This window comes from Bos taurus, chromosome 5 (assembly GCF_002263795.3).
Source record: "Bos taurus isolate L1 Dominette 01449 registration number 42190680 breed Hereford chromosome 5, ARS-UCD2.0, whole genome shotgun sequence".
In the NCBI taxonomy this organism is placed as follows: domain Eukaryota; kingdom Metazoa; phylum Chordata; class Mammalia; order Artiodactyla; family Bovidae; genus Bos; species Bos taurus.
The window spans coordinates 7,465,940-7,482,241 of NC_037332.1; the positions used below are offsets into that span (position 1 = coordinate 7,465,940).

General features: G+C 37.0%; 1 protein-coding gene across 7 annotated transcripts in view; it reads left to right on the plus strand.

Moving 5' to 3' along the window:
- Positions 1-16,302, plus strand: part of NAV3 (neuron navigator 3) — an 893,819-nt gene that overhangs the window by 676,022 nt on the left and 201,495 nt on the right. For all 7 annotated transcript variants that reach the window (XM_059886494.1, XM_059886491.1, XM_059886495.1 and 4 more), the window contains one exon: positions 11,000-12,026. In XM_059886494.1, coding sequence (XP_059742477.1) covers positions 11,000-12,026 — 1,027 coding nt within the window. The remainder of the gene's footprint in view (positions 1-10,999; positions 12,027-16,302) is intronic.

Sequence of the window (16,302 nt, forward strand, 5' to 3'; positions counted from 1 at the left end):
CCTCTTGAAGAAAGCATCCAGCTTTCTTCAGGACCTTTCTGATCTGGAGAATATTTTAAGGAAATGTAGTCATTTATATTAAAGCAGTTAGTGATATCCCCGTGTTTAAAATCTGTTTCTCAAAGATTTCCTCCTGGATGCATGTAAATAACATTTTCTTTTGTCTTCTCATGTTTTGTGAATGTTTATTCTGAAATCATAAACCTACATAAAATGTCTTTGAATCCTTAGTTTTAGTTAACTAAATTAAGTGCCCTAAGTGTTTGGGGAAGTTGAGTTTGAAGCAATCAGAATTTAAGACATAATTATGGAAGATATTTAGTCTTTGGAAGCAGCAGGACAGATAAATATTATGACCTTAATTTTTCCTTTAAGAGACAAATTATTCAGGTTTGTTTTATTTTCTTGAAAGGGTATATGATAGAAATATCCAACCACATACTGATAAGGAAGAAAGAATACAGTTGGAAGTGTGTTAAAGGCAGATTATATATTAACTATATGATACACAGTTCTCTGTAGTGTGCGCAGCGTGTATTTAAAGAGGCTCTGGCTTGATGCATATCCCTATGGATCATGCATCCAAGTGGGAGGATGTGTAATTTACATCTAAACCATAAGAAAACCAAGAACTTCTGCTGCTGGGAGCAGTGTGACCCTGTGAGGGATGAGAGCATGTTGCAAGATTTTGAGGTAGTGTTTTCTGATCAATAAAACTTCTCTTTGTAGTATTTAACTCTCCATGCAACAGGAAATTCAATAGTGACAAATATGCTTAGTGGTAGAACAGCTGGCAAGTTTAGTTTGACTAATTCAACCAGGTTAAAAGTTTTTTGGCTCTGATTAGAACATTTCCAATTGTTTCATATGGATGATTTGATGAGACTTCTTTTACTCAGAATTGACAAGGGTAATCTATGGGTGATCTATAGGTGAATTGATAGGGGTGATCTATACACTTTACTGAAAATTTCTTACCTATTAAAACACAACTGGGCAGTCTCTAAACCCCTATAAACAGAGCAGTGTAATATCCCCAGTTCTTGAGTTAAATGGAAAAAGAAGAAAATAGTATGTATTTGGAAGTTAGGATTTTGTCTTTAAAATAGACAATAAAATCTTTGATTTGAGAACCAAGAAGAAGTATTTCTGAAGACTTATACTTCTCCTGGACAACAATTTCTTTTTTTTTTTTTTTTTACAATTTATTTAAAGTGTACAGTTTAATGGTGTTTATATATTCACAGAGTTAAGCAATCATCACCACAATCAATTTTAGAATATTAAAAAAACAATTTCTTATCACAAAAATATCTCCCTCATTTTGTGACTTTTCTAGGAAGTGTCAATGGCCTGTGAAATTCTAAGGGAAAGTAAACAGGCTTAGACCATATATGCTGAGTGGAATGCTCAGGTGTCCAATTTAGCTACATGATACTACAGTCACATAATATTTTTGTAAGAAATGACTAGTAACATTGGCAAAGAAACCTAGAAATGCTTTAGATGACCTAACACTTTGATATAACAATGTACTTTTCAGTCATTTAAAAGTGAAATACTTTTTTACATTCCTGGTATCTAAAAGTAAAAATCCAAAGATAGCCAAATACTCCTATTTTTCCATAGCCATTCAGCCTTTCTAAGAAGTAGCAGTATTTACAATAACCGCAAGGTGGAGACAGATGACATACATTATGTGATTTTTGACCACAAGCAGATTTCCTTACATTGGTCTCATGAGCAAAAGTTTTCCTGGTGAATTATAGCCATTACTTTTAATTCCAACAAAGTAAAATTCTAAAACCTTTAAAGTGGATGATCTCACACTCACAAATATTTATAATATATTAAATGTAGGCATTAAATGGTCTGAAACTGTCAATAATAAAGCTTAAATTGCATTATATAATACAGGGCTTTCCTCATAGCTCAGTTGGTAGAGAATCCACCTGCAATGCAGGAGACCCTGGTTCGATTCCTGGGATGGAAAGATTCACTGGAGAAGGGATAGGCTATCCACTCCAGTATTCTTGGGTTTCCCTTGTGGCTCAGCTGGTAAAGAATCCACCTGCAATGTGGGAGACCTGGGTTTGATCTCTAGGTTGGGAAGATCCCCTGGAGAAGGGAAAGGCTACCCAGTCCAGTATTCTGGCCTGGAGAATTTGTTTTATATGTTATGTGGCATTTTCTATTAACATGGAGATGCAACTTCATGTCAGTACTTCCAATATCATTTTTAAATTAATCATTGTATCATGCTATTTTATATTGCCAAATGTGCGTGCGTGCTGTCATTTCAGTCGTTCCCAACTCTGTGCAACCCTCTGGACTGTAGCCCACCAGGAGTTTTGCCAGGCAAGAGATGGGATTCTCTAGGCAAGAGCACTGGAGTGGGTTGCCATGTCTTCCTCCAAGGAATCTTCCTAATCCAGGGATTGAACCTGTGTCTCTTAGGTTTTCTGTATTGGCAGGCAGGTTCTTTAACACTAGTGCTACCGGGGAAGCCATATGGTCAAAATATTATCTTAAACTATAGAGCAAACCAAGCAAATATAAACATCGCATATGAAACAGTTCATAATTTATCCTTTAGACTGTTCCTTGGTACATCTTTTTGGATAAGAATTATTTAACCTTTTTGACATGGAGATGTTTTGTGGTAGGATAACATCTAAAAATATTCTATCAGATAATAAGTTGATCTCTGTGACCAACTAGTTTGCATACATATCCTGGGCATGTCCAAATAAGGTTAAAGTTAAACAAGATTTTCAAAGATTACAGTATTACAATGACAGAATTCAGAAAGTACTGACTTGAGTATTCTAATTGCCTTTTCTTTTTAGTTATTAGAAAGTATAACATTTATGTTTAATAAATATTTTGCTAGAAAAAATAATCATACTATCTGTAATGTGCTCCCTGAATGCTTCTAGATGAAAAATGTACTTTCTACTTAAGTCTTAAATGATGAGTTATATGAATCAATTGGGGAATCTCTAGAATTTGTAATAGATAGTAAAGACTTATTCACAATTAAAGAAATTTCACTTCTTATTTAAAAACATAATTTTGAAAGCACAGTAGCTTCTCACATGTTTGGGATGGTAAAAATAGCTTATTTGGAGTTTTGTGACTTATCTAATAAAGGAAAATCAGTAGAGAATCACAAACCACACTTCAAATGATACATCTAATATCATCTTAATAATAATACAAACCAAAAAATAGTGTGCTCCTTTCACCAAATGGATTAAAATATCAGTGAACATGGCCATAGATTAATTATCACTTGCAGAGAAGGCTAAATAGAAATTTTAAAATATAAAGCAATGCCATCCACCATTCTGTTGAAATGGAATGTAGTAGGGACAAATTTCACAGAACAAACAGTGAAATGAAGACAGCATTGTTTGTAGAGAAGCATTTCTTTGGGGAGTCCAAGTTTCTTCCCTTGATGACCTGCCATTCAGAAACTGACAATGAATAATATATTCTGACACTAGCATTTAGCAGTTTGCTTGTGGAGCCTATAAGACTACTCTAGACAAATGTATGCTTTAAAGAAAAATCAAATACCTATTCAGTGGAAAGCAGGGATCCTATGGGAAAAAATGCTGTGGTTCATTTGGACATATTTTTTATGACTGAAGTAGTTTATCTTAATAATTGTTTTATAAAATTGACATGATAAATATGAAAACAGCTTAACAGTTTAGTGTTATCATGAATGTAAATATTCCTGGTTCTATTTGGAATTCACTTTCTGAATTATGATCCCTGAACACATATTACTTGACAGAGTTTCTTAGCAGAGAGATGTTTTTCTGTGTTGCTAAGAAACATGCCACAGCAGCATAGGGCATGCTCCCGTCTCTTTATATTTCTCCCATGTGATTCTTACATGGAACTTGCACATCTCCAAAAGAGATTTGTTTTCTGTTTTCCTAGATTCTAATGAAGTAGCTTCTGGTGTGGAGGTGTTTTCTTTCACTTGCATTCAATATAGATTTGGTAGACTTGATACAGAGAATTTAGCAAAATTGCTTTTTTTTAAACTACCGGTTTAATGTAAATGTTGTATTACTCATGATTTTTTAAAACAGTTATCTAATTAAGTATTTTTAAAAAATTACTCTGAAATTACTATAAGACAAAAAATGAACTCTTTTTTTTTTTCAATGCAATGCAAATATACTTTACTTATTATGTCCCTTTACTGGAGATTTATGTATTCTGCCATGACTTTTTGCTTTATTTCCTTAATTATTATATAAACCTATAATGATATGATAACTTCAGGTTAATCTTGGGGATTTTTATGAGGTAAAGTAATTAAGTGCATAGATCAAGTGATACGATTAAATAAACAATATGTTGTTTTCTATGTATACATGCTCACATATTGAGGTGTACACATATATACATGCTTATGCATAAATTAGGTGTTTCAAGAATCTGGCTGGTGAACTGAAGCTTCCCTAAATCTTACAGTAGTCCACAAAGCAGCACTCTCACCTTACATACGGTACAATATATACACCAGAGAATGGACAGTGCCTCTACAATCCCTGTAACAGCATTCCAAGTTTCTGTTGAGTCATAAAACTGATGATTGAGGCATTTTGAAAACTATCATTTATGGGAAACAGTGTGGTGAGGTAAACCAGGACCAGTTGATAACAAGCCATATTTAAATCTGAATGCTCCTTTTTTTAACTTTCAAAATGTTCAAAGTATTTTGGTATATTATTATAAAATGAGAATCTAATTATTTACCATGCTAATTAGCATGACTACATTGATCAATCATTTCCTCCCTTCCATAGTGATCTGTGATGCTGAATATTTAGTAGGGACTGTGCATGTCACTGACCACAATGCCGGCTAGACAGTGAATACTTTAAAAATGGAGGTGCTGTTGTTATTTTTGGTGGTTTTTACTTTGTCATTGGGCTTCCAAGATGACTCTGGTGAAGAACCCACCTGCCAATGCAGGGTATGTGGGTTTGATCCCTGGGTTGGGAAGATCTCCTGGAGGAGGAAATGGCAACCCACTTCAGTATTCCTGCCTGAAAAATCCCATGGACAGAGGAGCCTGGCGGGGCTACAGTCCATGGGGTCGCAAAGAGTCGGACACGACTGAGTGACTGAGTACACATGCGCTTTGTCATTACTTTGTAAGTTGAAACTTGTTTGTTTGCATGTGAACAGCATAGTACTGAGTGAGGAATAAGAGATAAATAACTGAGGGTGTTCCCTGGTCTGCTTCTTAGGCTAGTGGCACTGTTGGCAGCACGTCTCTAAGCTCTGAAGCTAACCTGCCAAATTTCCCCAGAGAATCGTCTTTATCTAAACTTCCCATATGTCTGTTGTGACTGCCACATTTACCTCCGTGTAGTAATTTTAGAACAGATTGGCATTTTTCCCAGGTCATCAAAGTTAATTTTTTGCAGTATGAAATAACTAAAAATTAACTCTGTGAATTTAGGTGTTTTTTGAGCAAGAATTAAAATCTTCTTTAACATCAGCTCAGAAGGATGGTGTCAGCAGGATGTCCCAGGAGATAGTATATGGCTAGCTGAATAGTATCTTGTATGATATCCTCCCCATGTATATTCTCCTCAATTTGTTGAGGAAGAAGGAACCCACACTTCAGGGAGTTATCCGATTGCCTTCACTGTTGTGACAAACGTGACTTTCTGGAGAACCGTACTGGCACAATTTCTGGGTGGGCCACGGACATATGGAAAGAAGAGAGTATCAAAATCTTCCAAATGTTGGAGTCACATAAGCCTGGTTTCCAATTTTGAGTCTCTTTTCTAAATTTTACCATATGTATGATTTGGAGCAAGTTGCTTTCTCTGAGCTTCAGTTTTCTCATATATAATAGTAGAGATCATAATTATATTGTAGGTTATTATGAATTTAAATGAGGCATGTCGTTAGAGCTCTCAGGGTGATACCATATATCAAAGTATCTGGGAAAAGTAAGCCGTTAGTAAATAATTGGTTATTGGTTGTAATGGAATTGGTGGTGGTGGAGAAAAAGGGGGAGGAAAAGAACAGGAGTGCAAGCACCTTTCTCTTTGGAGATCAGAGACAAGGAACAGTTATAGGCAGAGAGGGGCCCCTGCAAACACAGGCTACAAGTTTGTTGCACGAATGCCTTTAGATGTACAGAGCTGTGCTTTTCGCCATACCCAGCTAACCATTCATAGAAGCTGAGATAACAACACTCAGAAATGTATCTGAGAGACCAGGCTGCTTACTACCGAAGATGTAAATGGAACAGAGAGCGGAATGTGTGGCGGCCTCTACTCTGTCAGAGCTGAAAGGCTGTCATTTCAGTGGCTATTGTTCTGCAGCCTTTCTTGTGAGGAGCCCAGAGACACTCATTATTCTAATGTTCCCTGGATGCACAGTGACCTATGAATTGTGCTCTTCATGAAACCTGAAGCACCTCATTGAGACTGTGTCTAGATGGGGGCAGACTGAGAGTTGAGCTCAGAGAAGTGTCTTCTCTGTGTGTACTCATCTGAGGACAATTGTACAGCTGTTGTATGACTGAGACTGTGGGCTGGATACAGATGTCATAATTTGGAGTCCCTCCTGTCTCATTTTAGAGTGTTATGGTGTTGAATTTCCCCTCTACTTGAACAGTGATAGCAGTCTGTCTAGCTAACATCAGCACGCTTAAAGAGCATCCTGACTCGTCCTTTTCTGACCCTCTCCTCTCATCTTCACCAAAGCTCCCAGGCAGGCACCAGAGGAATCCCCTGACTTCTTAACCTGATTGCAGAAACAGAAGATACACACTAAGTATGTGCTAAAATGATGAAATGAAAGACATTAGGAAAACCTGATAGGCTTCTTTTGTTTTTAGTGGTCCCTCACCACAAACTGCCAAGCATCTGGGGGAAGGTTGAACTGGCCAAGGTTCCAGAAGTTCACAGAGTAAACAATATTAATGCTGCATAGGTGTGGAAAGTTTAATGAATTTAGCTAATTTCAACACTATCATAATAAACAATTCTTTAAAGCTGATAATTTCAGCAGTTGCCCTGATTTCCCAATCTGTTCAAACTCTTTTACTCAAAGCATGGTCTGTACCAGCAGCATTGCCATCACGTGGAAGCTTGTTAGAAATGCAGGATCTCAGGGCCTCCTGCAGATCTGCTAAAGCACAAGTGATGGGCATTCAGTAGGATCCCCAGTGACTGAAGCACACACTGAAGTCTGAGACCCTTACATTACACACTTAGAATGTTACACATTGTATAGCAACAACAGAGCTTGGGCTCTAGAATCACACACACTAAGTCGCTTCAGTGTTGTCTGACTGGAGTGGGTTGCCATTCTCTTCTCCTGGGGAGGTCTTCTGAACACAGAAATCAAACCCATGTCTCTTATATCTCCTACATTGGCAGGTGGGTTCTTTACCACAAGCACTACCTGGGAACTAGAATCACACATGTGGGATCAATACTAGCCACACAGTAATTCCTAACTAGTTATATTCCACTGAATGAGTTGTTTAGATCCTCAAACCCTTGGCTTATACAAGTGTGTATTAGAAATAGAAGCCCTTCCCCAAGAAAAAGATAGGCAAAGTAATTATAAAATTGTATATATATATAAAAAAAAAAGCTGGTAAAAAGATAGGAACCCTTCTCATCTCATCAGGTTGTTGTGAATGCTAATGTGAGAAAATATAAAGAAACTTCAATAAAATGTTAGTAGCTAGTAGGCATTATTATGTTTGTAATAGTCATTAATAATATTTTCATTCTAGAATAAGAAATATTGCAAATAACTTTTGGGATCAATGTAAGAAAGTGAAGATAAATTCAATATGAGGCCATTATGTTCCTATAAACAATAATACAGCAGACTATGCTTTCATTTTGGGGGTACTTTGTTTCTCTCCAACTCTGAATCCCAATATGCATATTATTTAAAAGTAAATACATAGAATAAATTTTCACATAGTTTCCTGGAAAAATCCTATGTTCCTCCTGCCATGAATGTCTGTGTATCTCCCTTAGCTCATTTGTCTTGGTCTTATTTAATATTGTACAGCCCTTGGTGCACTTCTGAACTCTTCCATTTTCTTTCCCACATCCTACTCATTTAACACTTAGTATATGCCATTCATCTTTTGTGAATCCAGTTTCTTTCCTCTGACCAGATTGTGTCTCGGGGAGTCTAGGACGTTACACAAAATAGCTACTCAGTAAAATTTAACAGCTGTTGTGCCTAGATTCATGTCCCAGAGATCGTAGGAACTAAATAGCACTGATTAATATTTCTATAGATAGTCAAAATAGAGCCATAGATGTTGACAAAAATCACTGAAATAGTAAGTTCACTCTGTGAAATTCACAGGCATGTACACAAGTCACAGAACTTGAGAAAATTCATTATATTCTTAGTTTGCAGTTGAACCTAGGTAATCAAGAAATAAAGTTCATTTGGCAATTCTATTCAAGGCGTTAGTTTGACATTGACTATCTTCTGTGTTTCCACAGTCCAGGAACAGTGTTACTCCTTATCACTTTCAGAAACTGTAAAATTGTATTTAGCACTATATACATTTGAAAATATTATGACATAGTCATTGACAGAATTAACTTAGAACTCCAAGCTAAATTCAGTTCTCAAACATGTCACTTACAAATTTTGTAATGTTGGCCAAGTTATTTAACCTCATTGTGCTTCAGTTTCTTCACATGCAAAATGAGGGTAATAATGAAAATTTCATGCAGTTGTTGGAAAGATTGAATTAATGAATGTGAGATACTTAGTGTCCTACACATAGAAGGTACTGTGTACATAGTATAGAACTATGCATAATATAGACCATAATATATGGTCTTTGCTTTCATGGACTGTATATATAGATGTAGTAGAAGAAACAGACAATTACAGTGAAGTTATAATGGCTATAATAAAAGAAATAAAAAACTATGGTAGGGGCTTTCCAGGTGATGCAGCGGTAAAGAAAACACCTGCCAAAGCAGGAGACTCAATAAGTGGAGGTTCAATACCTGGGCCGGGAAGATCCCCTCATGTAGAAATGGCAACCGACTCCATTCTTGCCTGGAAAATTCCATGGATAAAGGAGCCTGGCGGGCTACAGTCCATGGGGTGGCAAAGAGTTGAATATGATTGAGTGAGCACGCAAGAGTCATCACCTAACCCAGACCTGATGCTAGGGAGAACAGAGGTGAGGGTGGAAATGATGTTTTTGGGTTTTTTTGCAGAGGAAGTGAGGTGAAAGTGAGACCTGACCAATAAGTAGGAGCTGTTCTGAAGAAATGTTTGATAGGCATTTCTAACTGTAGGTAATCAGTGTACTCTATCTGCTACTGAGAATGATTCAGATTACAATGAAATGTTAACAGTTTCTGAAAGGAATCTGTAAGTGAAGTAAATCTGGAATAACCTATACTTAAAACAGATACAAGTAAAGAATTGAAATCCATTCACAGAGACTGAAGGTATTTGAGACATTGGACATTTGAATCTTGTTTGGATTTGTTTGTCTGGAATTAGTCAGATACTTCTACTGTTTATAAGAACATCTTACCTTTTGTGTATGAACCAAATGGAGCCTGACAAATATTCTAGAAATGGACACGATTACAGACTTTAAATACTGTAAAAAAAATCAATGTATTGTCCTATGCTTTCAAATTTAAATATACCAGGTAAGCGTATTGGGTTATCAGTGAACTACTGCATTTTAGTGAAGCATTTTTTTTTTTTTTTTTAGTGAAGCATTTTTAAACACAGAATTACACCAATTTTTATAGTTAAAATGTGGAATTGTAGGAAACATACTGAGAATTAGAAGTCAATGTTGGTGTACCAACTCAATATAAAATAGTTGTCTATCTGTTGTTGTTTTAGTCACTAAATCATATCCGACTCTTGTGACCCCCACGGACTATATAGCCTACCAGGCTCCTATGTCCATGGGATTTTCCAGGCAAGGATACTGGAGTGGATTGCTGATTCCTTCTCCAGGGGATCTTCCCAACCCAGGGATCAAACCTACGGTTCCTGCTGCATCTCCTATATTGCAGGTGGATTCTTTATAGCTGAGCTACCAGTGAAGCCCACGTTTGTCTATACAGTTGTTTTTATTAATATAAACTTCACAAATCTACTATATTATTTTAGGCACATTTATTAAAAAAGAAAACCTAACTCATACAAAAATTCAATAAGCAATTTAACCTTTTTTCATGTCTCTAACTTCTTTATTAACTTTTTTATGTAAATTTTTCTTTTGAAAAATAGGTAAGACAAGTATTCTATACCAATTGACTTAATTACATGTTTTTATCATGCATTTTGATACCCTTGAATAAAACATTTAAAAGTGAAAGCATTGTAATTTTATATTAATATTTAATTGGTTCAATAGACTCCAATTCTGGAATATTATTAAAAGATTCTTTAGTAAACTATTTCCTTTGGACATTTCATCAAGACAACTTTGTATTAATTTGACAATATCTAGTATGTTAACAGTATCATTGTTGCCTTTTTTACATAAGTAGATAATTTAATTTTTTATCACTCCATTTCTCAGAAAAAAAGGATGGAAGAGGGAGGTATTTATGGTAGATGAAACTTCAGGTAAATAACATGACCAGAATTATATGGTTCTCAAATGCTATATAGTTAAATTTATGCTGAAATATCTTAACTCCAAACTCATTTTTTTTCTTCTATATGATATTATAACATCTTTTTTTTTGGTTTAGTTAAGACTTTTAATCTAGCATTCATCAGTGTTGTAATAGTTATATAAAAATTCATATCATAATGAGATTGCTGAGTGGAAAATAAGTTAACACTAGTGCACTGTAAGTACTTATATGACAATAGGCCTTATTTTCTTATAGCCCTCAAAAAGTAGCTTGATATAAATGATCAAAAACTAATCAGCCTTTTAAAAATGTTTGTTCTTAACCATGTCCAGATTCCTCCAAAGGACCTCAACCATCTTCAGGGGTAAATGGTAACATGCAGCCTCCTGGAACTGCGGGGCAGCCCCCTGCCTCAGCCATCCCTTCCCCGAGCACCAGCAAGCCGTGGCGCAGCAAGTCCATGAATGCCAAGCACAGCGCCACCTCCACCATGCTCACCGTGAAGCAGGGAAGCCCAACCACCTCTCCCACACCGTCTGCAGACAGACTGAAGCCCCCTGCCTCAGAAGGGGTCAAAACAGCTCCCTCAGGACAGAAATCCATGCTTGAGAAATTCAAGCTGGTCAATGCCCGGACTGCTTTACGCCCTCCGCAGTCGGCCAGTTCAGGACCCAGTGATGGCGTGAAGGAAGACGATGCCTTTTCTGAATCTGGTGAAATGGAAGGTTTGAACAGTGGCCTCAATAGCGGTGGCTCGACAAACAGCAGCCCCAAAGTGTCACCAAAATTAGCCCCTCCAAAAGCTGGAAGCAAAAATCTCAGCAATAAAAAGTCTTTGCTACAGCCAAAGGAAAAAGAGGAAAAGAACAGAGACAAAAGTAAAGTTTGTACTGAAAAGCTGGTCAAGGACGAGAAAGATCAGATGATGGAGACGGCTCCAAAAAAGACCTCTAAAATTGCAAGCTTAATCCCAAAGGGTAGCAAGACGACAGCAGCCAAGAAGGAAAGCTTAATCCCCTCGTCCAGTGGAATCCCAAAGCCGGGCTCAAAGGTGCCAACAGCAAAGCAGACTGTTTCACCTGGCAACTCAGCAAGCAAAGAGTCTGAAAAATTCAGGACTACCAAGGGAAGCCCTTCCCAGTCCTTCCCTAAGCCCATAACCACTGAGAAAGCAAGCACATCCAGTTGCCCCGCTCCCTTGGAAGGAAGGGAAACCAGCCATGCTTCTCTGGCGGGTTCCTCTGTTGGTTTAGTGGTGCAAGGCAGTGGGCAGAGCATGGGAAATGGTGCTGTCCAACTCCCTCAGCAGCAGCAACACAGCCACCCAAATACCGCCACTGTGGCTCCATTCATCTATAGGTAAGGTGGCCTCTCTTCTCCACAGCTTTAAACAGTGACAGGTCTGTGTACTCAGAGTGTCCTGAGGAAGGTTGCAGAGTCCTATTTCACATAGTCGTTGTGGACAATGGTTCATTCTGAAGTTAGAGGCCCAGAGTGAAAAATTCTATGAGAAAAGCTCCCGTATCCAGTCTGCTAGTCCTCTTGTCCTTCCCCTCTCCCCTTTTTCTTCCCCTCTCTACTCAAGAACTGGAGGCCTTTGAAAGTGAACCTACTCGTTGTCCAAGGCAAAACAGAACCCAGGTGCCATGACTTTTTTCTTGGGCCTCTTACTATTAGTCATTCAAAATAATTTTATTAGTCATTTAAAATAATTATTGTTTTTACAGAGTTTAGGGATATTTCACCCATGGGAGAAAGTAGACCCTAATGGTTAAGGGTGCAGGTTCTAGAATCAGGCATATGTAGACTTGATACCCAGGTCTGCCACTGATCAGCTATATGCCTTTGGACAATGAATTTAACATCCTTAATCTCGTTATTTTCAAGTGTCAAAGAGGAATAGTATCTGACTTGCTGAGTTGGGAAGAATAACAGGCATAATGCATATAAGATGTTTATTGTATATTCCGGCACCTTGTACATGTTTGTTATATGTTGTTTATAAGGCATTGTTTTCCCAACATCAAATGTGTATTAACTTTCCACAGCTAGGCCTGTGTTTCTAGGTAAAAATAATGATCAATGTAATTATTATATTTATACTTTATTAACTTTTTGTTTTATTTATATTTTAGTTTTCATTTATTAAAATATATAGCACATGCTATATTTTCAAATATATATCCTACTACACAGCTCTAAAAAGAATATGTTTTGCCTATTGTTTTGTGGTTAAGTTTTAATCAGTTAGAAATGTCAGTACTGCTGTGTCACAATATTCATTCCCTGTCTTTTCAGTGAAGAGGTTACTGGAGAGGAATAATGCCTGTGATTTTGGCAGTTGTATTATCTATACAACTGGAAAAATAGGAAAAATAGGATGTAGCATTTACTACAAATAGGAAATGATCAAGATTATATTGTTTCAAATTTTATTAAATTTATTGCATACATGAGTTTTTAAGTAAAGAAAATAATTATAATGCTTTGTTTTCCCTCCCTGAAAAACCTAAGTGCTTTAAGTGATCCCCATCCCCACCCCCAACCAGGGCCTTATGTACTCATCCAAACAAATGTTTAGTTACCGAATTCAGATCTTAGCTTACCTTATTTAAGTCTGCTTTTCTGACTTATAGCAATGATCCATTTAAAACTGTTGTATTCAAATGGCACGGTGTCATGGAGCCCAAGCTCACTCTGCTCGCTGCAAGGCAGGGCAGTAAACCCAGAGACGGGTCGCTGGGTCAAGGAAAAATGACTTTAATCAGAAAGGTAGCAGACCAAGAAGATAGCAGGCTAGTGTCTCAAAAACCATCTTCCCTCAGTCGGAATTCAGACTCTTTTTATACGGGGTCGGGGGAAGGGCCCACTGCCGCGCCAGCCAATGTGTGAGCGGGATCCCTAACGGTTGCTCCCTGACAGTTGCTCTAAGGGCCACTCGCCTGGGGGAGGGGCACACTGGGCTGCAGACCAGTGGCTGAGCGGGAGCGCTCTAGGTCATGCCTGCCTCACCCCCATTACAGCGGGAGTCAGCAGATCCTTTTAACTCCAGAGACACTACCTGACCAAAAACAATTTAAGATGTTAGAATCATAATCCACATTTCAACGATATAAGAAGAAATTATAAAGTTTGAAATATGCTACACTCGGCACACTTGAGGCTCTCAAGTATATTCCGTAAAAAACGTCCCTCATTTCAAATCACCACAGATGAATTTCAACAAGAAAGTATCAATCTAAGCAGAAAGGACATACCCACCAATTTAGCAAGCTTCTTTCTGTAAGTAGCAGCAGATGTTTTGGGTTGTTTGCAATAACATATCCAGTGGGTACAGATTTAGTGATTTCCATTTGAAAGTATAGCCTTTGCTAATTTAAAAGAGGAAGCAGCACACTTTAGAGGTTAAAGTGTGAATCAGCTGTGTGACTTTGCCAAATTTTCCAGCCTCTTTCAGTTTCTGTTTGCACTCTTTAAAATGAAGACTATAAACGTGAGGTAGTATAGCCAAGTAGCTAGGATTTCAGGCTGTCGAGTCTGTGTGTTCTACCATGGTTCAGAAATAGCACCTTGTATTGTTGAGATAGTGGCCCCAAGAGCCAGGGTCCCTGGGTTGAAATCTTGATGACATCATTTATTGATCATGTGACTTTGTGTAATACATTTAAAGACGCTGGACCTCAGTTTTTATAATCTGTAAAATGGAGGTAGCAATAATAGAAGCTTCCTCATAAGGTAATTTGAAGGTTAAATGAGTTGATACTTATACAGGTCTAAGAACAGTACCTGAAAGTGAAAGTGAAGTCGCTCAGTCGTGTCCGACTCTATCAGGCTATCAGGCTCCTCAGTCCATGGGATTTTCCAGGCAAGACTGCTGGAGTGGATTGCCATTTCCTTCTCCAGGGGTTCTTCCAGGCAAGACTGCTGGAGTGGATTGCCATTTCCTTCTCCAGGGGTTCTTCCCGACCCAGGAATCGAACCCAGGTCTCCCGCATTGCGGGCAGACGCTTTACCGTCTGAGCCACCAGGGAAGCCCCAGAACAATTCCTACCACATTGTAAATGACCTTCCCCAGACTTCAGTTTCTAACCTATAGAAACTGTAAAGTGTGGTTGAATATCTACCTCATTTGGTTGTTTTAAAGATTAAATTAGGACAATCTTGTGTAAAGACTTAAGCACAGAGCCAGATTCAGAATAAATTGCTTATAAATGTCATTAATTCTGTGTTTTATTTTCAATAATTTAAAGTAATTGAAAACAAAACCATTGAATCAGAAATGTCATATCATATTCTACATATGAAGCAAAGATTGCTTGAAGTGTTTTATAAATTCAGAATAGTTTAGTAATGATAATATAAATCATCTTAGAGTAGACAGTATTCAAGCTTTGTAATGGTCAGTGAAAGTTGTAGAGTCACATCATACGGCTTTTGTGACCCCAGTGTCTTTTCAACTCTACTCCAACACCATTTACAAATTTTTCTTGGAAGATCCCTGACAGACTTTCCTAGTGTTGCTAATCATTTGATAAGATAATAGTAATAATGTACTATTTTATAATGATGTTTGTTGAGTGCTTACTTAATGCAAGTCTCTATTACAAAATTTGTATTCATTTTTTTTTTCATTTAAACTGTGTCATAAACCCAGGACAAAGGGATATAACAGCATTTTACAGGGATGAAGAAGAAGCAATTTCAAGGCAAAATAATGATAATCCCTTTAAGTCACAGGGCTAGCAGGAGTTTGCCTTTGAACCCATATACGCCTGAATCTCTAGTGTGCTCTCCTTTGCTTCACAGTTCTTTCTGTACATGTAGAAATAGGAGATATTGTTACTAAGGAAATTCTGGCTGGGAAAATGTCAATAGCAGATTTGCAGATATCTCCATCAAAATTCATTTATAATGGGAAATACTTTACTGCTTTTAAGTAGAAAAAATTTAAAACACCTATGTGTGTATATATATATGTATAACATGCATATGTTTGATATTTAAAGAAAATTAAATAACCTTTATATAATGAGAAGATTGATGGGTCATGTATATGTTTCCTTGTTCTCAGTCTACTTCTAGGTCATGCTGGTTATTAATTATTCCTTTGGGGACTTTAATATTTGCTTCATAATAGTCTTTACTGCAAATTGAATGTTCAATGTCCTATAAATATAATGTTGAGTTTTAGAAGTTAATGAATTTTATATTAGACCTACTCCTGTATAGTACAAGGATATTCTATATTAAGTTCCTGTAGCTCATTTATCACTACAGTGTGATAAAAGTAGTTCTGAGTTTGGCATACCTTATCCATTTAATGTGTGGATAGCACTAAAATCAAGATGAAACTTGAAAAAGATTTTAATTCACTGTAAGAAGTTTCCAATATTTAGACCTGTATGAATGGATTAAGCTGTCTTAAGTGTTAAGGTGACTACTGAAGATTCTTAAGTGATACAGTGACCAGTTTCCATAGTTTAAGTAAAAGAAAATCACCAAAGTTGTTTTTTTTTTTCTTCTTTTATGTACTCATTACTCATTCTGAAAATACTGTGTTATAACAGTTACAAAGAGCAAAAAAGTCTCTGCTCTGTGGGGGTTCAGTATATTGGTGATAATGATAAGAATTTAA